Source organism: Symphalangus syndactylus, chromosome X (genome assembly GCF_028878055.3).
Source record: "Symphalangus syndactylus isolate Jambi chromosome X, NHGRI_mSymSyn1-v2.1_pri, whole genome shotgun sequence".
NCBI lineage: Eukaryota > Metazoa > Chordata > Mammalia > Primates > Hylobatidae > Symphalangus > Symphalangus syndactylus.
Window position 1 is genome coordinate 108,620,945 of NC_072447.2, and position 11,608 is coordinate 108,632,552.

General features: G+C 39.1%; 1 protein-coding gene across 1 annotated transcript; it reads right to left on the reverse strand.

The window, feature by feature from the left end:
• Positions 1-10,508: 10,508 nt before the first annotated feature.
• On the reverse strand, positions 10,509-11,320 carry LOC129475574 (prohibitin 1-like). Its single transcript, XM_055267713.2, has one exon. It carries the CDS (start codon positions 11,251-11,253, stop codon positions 10,783-10,785), a length of 471 nt encoding a protein of 156 aa, XP_055123688.1. The 5' UTR covers positions 11,254-11,320; the 3' UTR covers positions 10,509-10,782.
• Positions 11,321-11,608: the final 288 nt, after the last annotated feature.

Here is an 11,608-nt window from a genome sequence, read left to right on the forward strand (position 1 = left end):
ACCCCTCTTCTGCATCACTCATGCTGGGAGCTGTAGACTGTAGCTGTTCCTATTTGGCCATCTTGGCTCTACCCCTCTCATTAGTGTTTTATAGTTTTCCTCATAGCTGTCCTCCACCTCATAGGTTAAAATTTTTCCCGGGTAGTTTGGGATTTTTTTTTTTTTTTTTTTTTTTTTTTGTAGCTATTGTAAGTGGAAGTAACATTTTTGTTTCTCTCTTGGTGGGATCATGATTGGTGTATAGAAACATTGCTGATTTTTGTACATTGATTTTGTATTCTGCAACTTTACTGATTTATCAGGTCTAATAGTCTTTTGGTAGAGTCTTTAGTTTTTTCTAGATCATGGCATCAGCAAAGAGGGACTATTTGACTTCCTTTATTCCAGTTTGGATGCATTTTTATTTCTTTCTCTTACCTGACTGTTCTGGCTAGTACTTCCAGTACCATCTTGAATAGGAGTGGTGAAAGTGGGCATCCTTCTTCCAGTTCCCAGAGGAAGACTTTCAGTTTTTCCTCATTCAGCATAATGTTAGCTGTGAACTTTTGATATATAGCCTTTATTATGTGGAGGTATGTTTCTTCTGTACCTGGTTTGTTGAGAGTTTTTTTTTTTTTTTATCATGAAGGGATGTTGAGTTTTACCAAACGCTTTTTCTGCATCTATTGAGATGATCGTATGTTTTTTTCCTTCATGTGCTGTATCACCCTTATTGATTTGTGTATGCTGAGCCATCCTTGCAACCCTGGAATAAATCTCACTTGATGATGATGTATTATCTTCTTGATGTGTTATTGGATTCTGTTTATTAGCATTTCATTGAGGACTTTTGCATTTATGTTCCTCAGGGATATTGTCCTGTAGTTTTCGTGTGTGTGTGTGTGTGTGTGTGTGTGTGTGTGTGATTATATGGTTTTGGTATCAGAGTAATGCTGGACTTGTGGAATGAGTTAGGGAGTATTCCTTCCTCTTTAATTTTGTTGGAATCATTTCAGGATAATTGGTGGTTTTCCTTAGAAATTTGGTAGAACTTGGCAGTAAAGCCATCTGGTCTTGGATGTTTCTTTTTTGGGAGACTTTTTATTACTGATTAATCTCATTACCCATTATTCGTCTATTCTCATTTTCTATTTCTTCCTGATTCAATCTTGGTAAGTTGCATGTGTCCAGGAACTTATCCGTTTCCTCCAGATTTTCCAGTTTGTTAGCATATAGGTATTCTTAATAGTCTCTGATCATCTTTTGCATTTCTGTAGTATCAGTTGAAATGTGTTTTTTTCATTTCTGATTTTATTCATTGGATGTTCTATCTTTTTTGTTGGTTAGTCCAGCTAGTGGCTTATTAATTTTATCTTTTCAAAAAAGCCAACTTTTCATTCTGTTGGTCCTGTATCCTTGGTATTATTCTTGTAGTCTCTATTTCATTTAGTTCTGTTCTGTTGTTTATTTTTTTCTGTGAATTTTGAGTTTGGTTTGTCCTTGCTTTTCTAGTTACTTGAGGTGCACTATTAAATTATTTATTTGAAAGCTTTCTACTTTTTCATTCTAGGCATTTATTGCTATAAACTTACTTGTTAGCATTACATTTGCTGTATCCCACAAGTTTTAGGGTGATGTGTTTCCATTTTCATTTATTTCAAGACATTTTTTTGATTTCCATCTTAATTTCTTCATCTACCCAATAGTCATTCAGGAGCATGTGGTCTAATCTCCATGTATTTGTATAGTTTCCAAAGTTCTTGTTTGTATTGATTTCTAGTTTTATTCCATTGTGTTCTGAGAAGATACTTGATATAATTTCACTTTTAAAAACAACTTGTTGAGATTTGTTTTGTGGCCTAACATATGGTCTATTCTGGAGAATGTTTCATGTACTATGGAAAAGAATATGTATTCTGAAGTTGCTGGACAGAATGTTCTGTAAATGTATATTAGGTCAATTTGGTCCAACGTCCAGTTTAAATATAATGTTTCTCTGGTTTTTCTGTTTAGCTGTTAGGTCTAATGCTGAGAATGGGATGTTGAAGTCCCCCACTCTTCAGTGCAGTCTATCTTTCTTTTTAGATTTAGTAATATTTGCTTTATGAATCTGGGTACCTCAATGTTAGGTCTATACATGTTCATCATAGTTATATTTTCTTGCTGGGTTGATACCTTTGTCATTATATAATGAACTTTCTTGTCTTTTTTTTTTTAACTACTTTTGATTTCAAGTCTGTTTGATATAAGTATGGCTACTCCTGCCAGCAGTGGACTGGGCAGGTGGGTTCTTAGGCCCCTGAATAGCAGGCATGACATGAGTTATGTCAGTAGTACGTGGCTTTTTATTTCCATTTTTGTGGAATGTCTTTTTCCATTCCTTTACTTTCAATCTATGTGCATCTTTACTGGTAAGGTGAATTTCTTGTAGGAAGCATATAGTTGGATTATTTAAAAAACCCACTTAACTATTCTATATCATTTAACTGGAAAGCTTCATTCTTTTATATTCAAGATTATTATTGATCTCTGAGGCTTTTCTCCTGTCACATTGTTAATTGTTTTCAGGTTGTTTTATATATTCTTTGTTCTTTTCTTTTTCTGTTATTTTTTGGCATTGTGGTTTGGTAGACTTCTGTAGTTGTACCATTTGCATCCTTTCTTTTCATTCTTTGTGTGATTCCTTTACCAGTGAATTTTACACTTTCATGTGTCTTCGTGATGGTAAAAGTCCTTTTGCTCCTGGGTTTAGGACTCCCTTAAGTATTTCTTGTGGGTTTCATCTAATGGTAATGAATTTACCCAGAATTTACTTGTCTGGGAGAGAGTTTATTTCTCCTTCATTTATGAAGGATACTTTTGCTGGACATGTTATTCTTTACTGGCAGTTTTTTTCTTTCAGAACTTTGAATGTGTCATCACATTCGCTAAATCTGCTCTTAGTCTAATGGGAGAATTTTCTTATAAATGACTAGATGCTTTTATTTTGTTGTTTTTAGAATTCTCTCCTTTTCTTTGAGTTTTGGCAGTTTCACTATAATGTGCTGTGGAGAAGACCTTTTTGAATTGTATCTGACGGGATGGCTGAGCTTCTTGTATCTGGATGTCTAAATCCCTTCCTAGACTTGGGAAGTTTTCAGCTATTATTTTGTTAAATAGGTTTTCTATCTTTCTTTTTTTTTTCACCTTTTGGGGACACTGAAAATTCAAACATTTGGTTGTTTTGTTGTATCCCATATGTCATGTAGGCTGTGTTCGTTCTTTTAAATTCCCTTTTCTTTATTTTTATCTGACTGGGCTATTTCAAAACACCTGTATTCAACTTCTGAAATTGTTTCTGCTGCTTGACCTAGTCTATTATTGAAGCTTTCAAATGTATTTTTTATTTCATGTATTGAATTCTTCAGTTCCAGAATTTCTGACTGGTTCCTTTTTATGATATGTATCTCTTTGGTAAAGTTCTCATTCATATCCTGAATTGGTTTTTGGATTTCTTTGTATTGTGTATCTGAGTTGTCTTGTACCTCACTAAGGTTCTTTAATATCATTATTTAAAATTATTTTTCCATGATTTCATAAATTTCTTTTTCTTTGGAATCTGTTGCTGGAGAATAGTTATATTTCTTTGTAGGTTTCATATTTTCTTGCTTTTTTGTGTTCCTTTTGTCCTTATGTTGATGTGTGTACATCTGGTATAATAGTCACTTCTTCCAATTCTTTTTGAATTTGCTTTCATAGGGGAGTACTTTTTCCTGAAGATGTATCTATGATGCTGGTTGGGGAGGACTCTTTGGCTTTGATCTGAGTTCATGCAGTAGTGTAGTCATCTCCATATGATTTCTTCTGCTATATAGCATCAGTAATGCCTGTGATTTCCTTAGTAGCTTAGGGTATGATTGTTAATGGAGACTGTGGTGAAGTTGTGCTGGGGACTGGGATGACAAATGGGCCAGTCTTCAGGCCCTGGTGGTGGCAGTGGCAGGCCAAGTATGCCTGTCCTTGGGCCCCATGGCTATGTATGCTGGCACCTGTGTTGGCAATTTCTGGCAGGTCAGTTCTTGGGTCTTCAGGTGGCTTGCTTAGATGCCAGTTGTGTCAGCAGTGACTGGGTAGGTGGGCTCTTAGGCCCCTGGGCCACAGACAAGGCATGGGTAACGTCAGTAGCAGTGATGTGATGATTCTTTGTCTCCCAAGAGGTGTACATTGATGTTGGTAGTGGCTGTGTTGGGCTTGGTTGGTTACGCTTCAGGCCTGCAGGTGGCACTTGCAGGTAGATGCCAGCTGAGGTGGTAGTGGCTAGGAGTTTAGGCCCAATATTATGCCTTTGGGAGGAGTGCTGAAGTGCCCACAGTGGTAGACTGGGTTGGGTAATCTCCAGGACCCCAGGCTACGTGCTCTGCCTTGGGATTGGGAATGGCACAACTAGGCTGGGTAAGCTGCTGCTCAGACCCCCTAATGGTGAGAGATGGTACCACCTGTGGTGAGTAGAGGTGTAGTGATCCTCAGTCCCCAGGTGCAGTGTTCAGGTGAGGGATGATAGCAGCTGTGCTGAGTCCCTGCCACTGGAGAGGGTGGGACCGTCTTCAGTGGCTATAACCTGGGCTGGTGGGTGAAGAATGTGCATTCCTTTTATGTTCCAGTCCCATTGGGGCTTGGCTCCCAGCCTTGCCAGTAGTAGCCTATGTCTAGGTCATGCGCCCACCCCAGATGCAGGAGTCCCCACTCAGCTGGCAACCAAGTCCCAGTGGCAACTAATGCCTTACCCACATCCCATTCTTTATCCCAGCAGTGCTTGCTTCCCAAGACCGGCAGCTGCAGCCCACACCTGCATGCCTTATTAGTCCTGGTTGTGGAATGCTCCCAGCTTGCTCCTCAGTCACAGCATTGACAGCCTGATAGCCCAAGTTTCCATAATGCCTCAGTTCCAGTGCTGTTGGGCCCCAGGACTGTGTTCATTCTGCCAAAAACTATGCTTGAAAATGATGCCTTTTTGTAGCTGCTTAGGTCTCAGAAATGGTGTGGCACCCAGCACAGACTCCCTCTCTGGAACACTTCCCTCCCATGGTCTCCTGGCAGCTCCATATGTTAGTTTCAGGGTTTGGGGGGGTCAAGGGGTTCTCCTGTAGCCAGGATTGCATGATTCCACAGTGTGCATATGGGTCACTGGAAGTCTCTCATTGACCCTTTCCCTCAATTGGAAAGTCACTCCCAGCTGCCACTCAATCCTGGCCGGGCAGCCTGCTTCTCTCCCTCTCCTTTCTCCACTTTTGATGTTTCTTGTCATTTCTCTGTTGAATTCCAGTATTCTCTCTTGGATAATGTATTTTAAGTGTGACTGCCCATACACTATTTTTGTTCTTCTAAGTGGAGGAAGAGGACATGAAATGCTTCTAATCAGCCATCTTGAGGCTTCTCCCTTAATTGTTAATGATGGTGTAATATTCTACCATATGGGTATGCCATAATTTATTTAACAATCTATTATTGGATATTTACATTATTTTCAACTTTGGTAGTATAAGTATTGTTGAGATGGACATAATAGTGCATAAATCTTTAGTTACATTTGGGATTCTTTTCTCTTTTCTTTCTTTTTTTTTTTTTTTTTGACGGAGTTTTACTCCTGTTGCCCAGGCTGGAGTGCAATGGCGTGATCTCGGCTCACTGCAACCTCCACCTCCCAGGTCCAAGTGATTTTTCTGCCTCAGCCTCCTGAGTAGCTGGAATTACAGGCACCCGTCACCACGCCCAGCTAATTTTTCGTATTTTTTAGTAGAGACAGGGTTTCATTATGTTGGCCAGGCTGGCCTCAAACTCCTGATCTTGTGATCTGCCCACCTCGGCCTCCCAAAGTGCTAGGATTACAGGTGTGAGCCACCACACCTGGCTGGATTATTTTCTTAAGATATACTGGGTCAAAAGGTTTGAATTTTTGTTTTTGCCTGAAATTTTGCATTAAGATAGAATCATGCTCCATCATAGAGACACACTGTAACTGACATAACCCTTGCTGTATTTTCGGATGTCTTTTAGTTTTGTTATTAGGAATAATGTTAGAATAACATCCATGTATATGAGTCTGACTGTATTTTCTGAGATAGGTAATTTTTAAAGGTTATTATATAAACATAATAGCTAATTTGTTCTCCAGAAAAATGAATGACAATTTATATTCTCATTGCCAGTATATGAGAGTGTTTTGCTGCAGGCTAACATTGAGTTAGGCTGTTACTTTTAAACCATTGCTAGTTTGATAGATGCTACCAATGTTGATCAGCAAAAGGGGGATCAAAAAATAGGATATCAGTTGGGAGAAAGAGGTAAATTTTTTGGAGGCTTTAAGAAACAATTAGTATGATCCCAGGGTGTAGTTACATATTTGTACGGACTTTCCTGCCTGTACTGAAAAGATATGGGAACACCAGTGATCTGGAAATAAGATATCCAGGCTAGTAATCATTATGATGATGGCTATTATTATAAAAGACATACTGTTCATTTATTGAGTTAATCCCTAGAAGACTAAATTAAAATACATATCACTGAGGATTAGTCTTTTAACTTTCTCCCATTGGTTCATTTTCAAAAACAATTATGTGTGATGAACCAGTTGCTACCTGGGGCCTTAAAGAGGTTAAAACAAGTTTTAAAGGGGAAAATATTTTTTCACAAAGAAGTGAAGTAGGAGTGCCCAGTTGAAGGAGGCAGCAGGTTCCTGGTTTCCTGATTTGTGCTGAATACAAGTTATAGGGCAGCAGGATAAATTTTACTCAATTCTGAAAATGGAGGGAGGGGAGAAAGATACTTGCACTTTTCTTTTGCCTAAGTGGAACTTCAGAGTATTATGGTTATTGATCAGTGAGGAGAAAATATTAAATCATTAATATTAATGATCCCTAATAGACAAGAAAGAAACTTTATAAAATGTGAATTAATTGATTTGCCTCCAATTGATTCCTTGCTGTAGTAAAATTACTTAGCTCACTAAGCCTCAGTTTCTCTGTATTTTACACAAGGGTAATAAGGTTGATCCACTTCTTACAATACTATAAAAACCTCAATTAGCTGGAGTGTGGAAAAGAGAAAGTGTAAGGATTAATGGGGTTAGAAAAGTTTTTTGGCATGGTGGTAAACAGAGAAGTTGCCCTTTCAGCTATTGCCACACAATTCTTGTTGAAAACATTTTTACAGTTATAGGAAAAATGGAAATATAAGAATATTAGATATATTTAAATGACTCAATTGGAAACAAAGCAAAAACAAAAACTTGGCCTCCAGAAATTTGAATCAGTGAACTTAACATTCAATGCTAAAAAAATCCTAGAACGAACTACTTAGCTATTGAGAAGATATATGCCTCCTCAAACCTCCAACTCTTCCTTGTCTACAGATAAACTTGCCGGCTGTTTCACAGAAAATGTAGAAGCCACAAGATGGCAACTTCCCACCATAAGATCTACACACTTACCTGCACCATCATCTGTAATTTCTGCCTTACTCCCATTTTCAATTGAAGATCAGAAAATCCTCCCGTGTATGTCAAATTCCTCCACTTGAGCTCCAGAAACCTTTTTTTAATGTTTTTTTTAAGTGTCCTTACTCGATACAATAACCCTGTGTTTTCTTTTTTTTCGACCATTCCCCTTTTTCTGGCTCCTTTCCCTAATCGTTTAGAGCTTGTTCAAGTCCCTCCTATTCACTAAAGAAAGAAAAGTCTGATGGTATTCCCCCAAACCAGTAAATTCAGTCTAATCATGAGGCAAACATCAATTAAAAAAATTATTCTCTGACCTTCTGCCATATGCTTACCCTATCTCTCTCTTTCCTGTCACAGCTAATCTTTGTGAGTATTGTCTCCACTCAGTGTTCTACTTCCTTACCATCAGTTTACTCTTCAATCTATACAGTCTGATTCTAACCCTGCTACACCACTGATCTGTTTCTGACAATCTTCTTTTGGTTAACAGCCTTTGACTCACTTGATCACCCAGCGTTTAACACAGTTGTCATTCTTGAAATATGCTATTCCCTTGGTGTTCCTCCTGGTTTTCCTTGTACCTTTCTTGTTACCTTTTTCTCAGTCTCTTTTGTAGGCTACTCTGAACCTTCCCAACTCAATTGTTGGTGTTTCTCAGTACTTTATCCTTTGCTACCTTCTTATTTTGCCTCTATCTTTTGGTAGTTCAGCTACTCCTGTGACATTAAATACCATCTCTGAGCTTAAGACTACAAAATATTTATGTTTCCTTAACTTCTATTAGTATCCTCAATTTTTCACTAACATCTATTCTTAGATGTACTATAGGCAACTCAATCTGTACATGATCTTAACCCCTGATCCCCTCGCCAGTGTCAACTCTATTCCTCCTATCTATTAATAACACTCTGTGATTCTGCCATATTGAACTCATTCTACTTCAATGAACATTCCATGCCCTCTCAGCTCCAGGCCTTTGTCCAGGCTATTACCTCTTTTTAGAACAATCTTTCCTGTCACACTCTAGGTTTCAACTTAGAAGTCACTTTCTCCAGACACCTTTGTCTTTCTCATAAACATGAGTTTGATTTCTTCTCTCTTTCCTTTCAAAACACTCCATATTTCTCCTCTTATTACATTTAAAATACTTCATTGTTGTTGTCTGTGTTTTTTTTTCTTTTCTACTAGACTGTGATCACACAAAAAGTAGATACAATACCTATCATGTTCCCATTGTATTCCCATCATAGGCATACATTAAATTTATTGAATAAATAAATTAATGGATCTTAGGAGCAAATCAGACTAAACAAAGTTATTATTTTCCTTTGGTAAAACTGTTAGAATGATATATCACTATGAAAGCCTAGTCTATCACATGCATGATCTCTCATGACAAGATGTGCCAATATGGTCTAGTTAAATGGATTTTTTTTTTTTTTTTTTTTTTGAGACAGAGTCTCGCTCTGTCGCCCAGGCTGGAGTGCGGTGGCGCGATCTTGGCTCACTGCAAGCTCCGCCTCCCGGGTTCACGCCATTCTCCTGCCTCAGCCTCTCCGAGTAGCTGGGACTACAGGCGCCCGCCACCACGCCCGGCTAATTTTTTGTATTTTTAGTAGAGACGGGGTTTCACCGTGGTCTCGATCTCCTGACCTCATGATCCACCAGCCTCAGCCTCCCAAAGTGCTGGGATTACAAGCGTGAGCTGCTGCGCCTGGCCAGTTAAATGGATTTTAGTATAGTTAAATGATTCATACCAAATTGGTCAACCAGATTAATGGATTAATGCTGACATGTAGAGAGATCTATGGTGGTAGGCCACAGATCTCTGTCATATGTCATATCTTATTCAGAATTTTAAAAATTATTGACTTGATTGAAGGCAGAGAAAGCAAGCTTATGAAGTATTCAGATGACACAAAAGTAGGTGGGAGAGTTAATAAAATGAATAAAAGCCTTATGCCTTGAAATGGTCTTCATGATTTGGAATAATTGAATAAAACTAACATAATGACATTTCATAGGGATTAATATAAATCTATAGGTTTAGGATAAACATTTTAAAATCCATTTAATATTCAGGAAGAATGGATTGCATACCTACTGTGTTCTTGTCAATGGTGCTGGGGATGCAAAAAAAAAGCATAGCCTCTGCCCTTGAAATACTTAAATTTTGATGATGATATTGAATCTAGATCATGGTACATAATAGGCTCATTGCACTTTGTATTTTCTACGTAGAGAATGTTGTATGCTATTGTAGGTATCATATTAATTTTACAATATATGCAGAAAGTTTACTATTTAGTTTAAAATTTAAACATTTCAATGGTATCAGTCAGGATAATTTAGATTATGCTATTGTAATAATCCCCAAATCTTGGTGGTTTGTAAAAGCAAAGTTTTATTTTTCATTTATGTAATGTGTTGGCTAGAAGCTCTGCTCTGTGACTCTTCATTGTGCGACCCAGGGTGATGGAGCAACCACCATCATAAATGTTACCAGTCACTGTGGCAGAAGGAAAGATAGCTGTGGAAGGCATCACATTGACAAATAAATAAATACTCTGGCCTGGAATGTGACATGCAACTGTGAGCAATGACTTCTGGTCACAGATAATTGGCCAGAACCAGATGCATCACTCCATCAATCACAATGGGGCCAGGAAGTGCGGTCATATCATGTGACTGAAGGCAAAGAGGTGTAAGTATTTTGAGAACAGAGTTGATGATCACCATTACTATATCGAGTAAAAAGTGAAAATTAACCTTCAACCTTAGACTTTATCCACTTCCCTCCTAAGGATTATAGTAGTGTCAAAAATTCCAAACTTTTTTTTAAGAGTTCTGAAGTGATTTTACCTTTATTTCCTTCACTTTAAGCCAATGATGAAATTTTACAATGATTTCTGGGATAGGGGCAGAAGGAAGGTGGTGTTAACAATCATCGGGACTGTGGCCTAGTCAGCCTGCAGAGGTGCAGGCAGGGTGGGCCCTCAGTGGGACAGCTGGAGGAGGCAGGTAGGTGATGTTCTCAGAGCTGAGAGCTGGTACGCGATGTCCTCTGCAGCTTCCAGCGTGTTCAGCTCAATCAGGCCGTCCCCTGCGGTGGCCAGTGAGTTGGGGTTCAGCTCGGCTGCCATGGAGTCACCCTCAGCAGAGATGATGGCTGCTATTTTCTGCTGCTCAGCCTTTTCCACCACAAATATGGCCCTCTCTGCTTCCTGCTGATCCACCTCTTTGGCTTCCACTGCTTCTGTGAACTCCTTCCCGAAGGTCGGATGTGTCAAGGACACATCGTCCAGGATGAACCCAAAGGTGGCTGCTCACTTCGTAAGGTTGTCACTCACCTGCCTGGAGAGCAGCTCTCTCTGGGTGATTAGTTCTCCAGCATCAAAGCGAGACACCACTGACTTGAGCATCTTGGTAGTGTTGGATGGCAGCACACGCTCATCATAGTCCTCTCTGATGCTGGTGAAGATGCAAGGAAGCTGGCTAGTGACAGGCCAGGAGAGGATGTGCAGTGTGATGTTGACATTCTGTAAGTCTTTGCTACCAGTGATGACTGGTACATTATGTGGTCGAGAACGGCAGTCAAAGATAATTGGTTTCTGTACCCATGGGATAGGAAAGTGAGTCCTTTCCCCTACCACAATGTCCTGTACTCCACAGAATCGGTCAAAGATGACAGCTCTGTGACCAGCATCCACATTATATAAGGCAGAATTCAGCATGCTTCCTGCAACAGCTAAGGCCAGGCCAAACTTGCCAATGGACACAAACACTTTGGCAGCCATGTTTTCTTCTGCTGGACCCTCTCACACCTGCTTCCACTCTGACCTCCACATGAATTCCCCAGCCACACATACTTCCAAACCTCTTCCTACAGATTTCCATACACATACACACACATTCTTAAGCATGCATACATACATAGATTTTTCCATTATATGTGGAATCATGTCTGTTTTTCATATATCTTGTAGATCTACCCATGTCTATCCATACCTCTCTATCTCAGTCTCTTTAATGGTTGTATAGTATTCCATATATGAATGTATCACCCCTACCCATGAAAAGGTGTTTAGTCTGTTATCAGATTTTCACCATCACAATGAATACTGCATTGATCCTTGTATGTGCATATATTTT

Coding starts and splice junctions, on each gene's coding strand:
- LOC129475574 (XM_055267713.2), bottom strand. CDS start 11,253: ATGGCTGCCAAAGTGTTTGTGTCCATTGGCAAGTTTGGCCTGGCCTTA.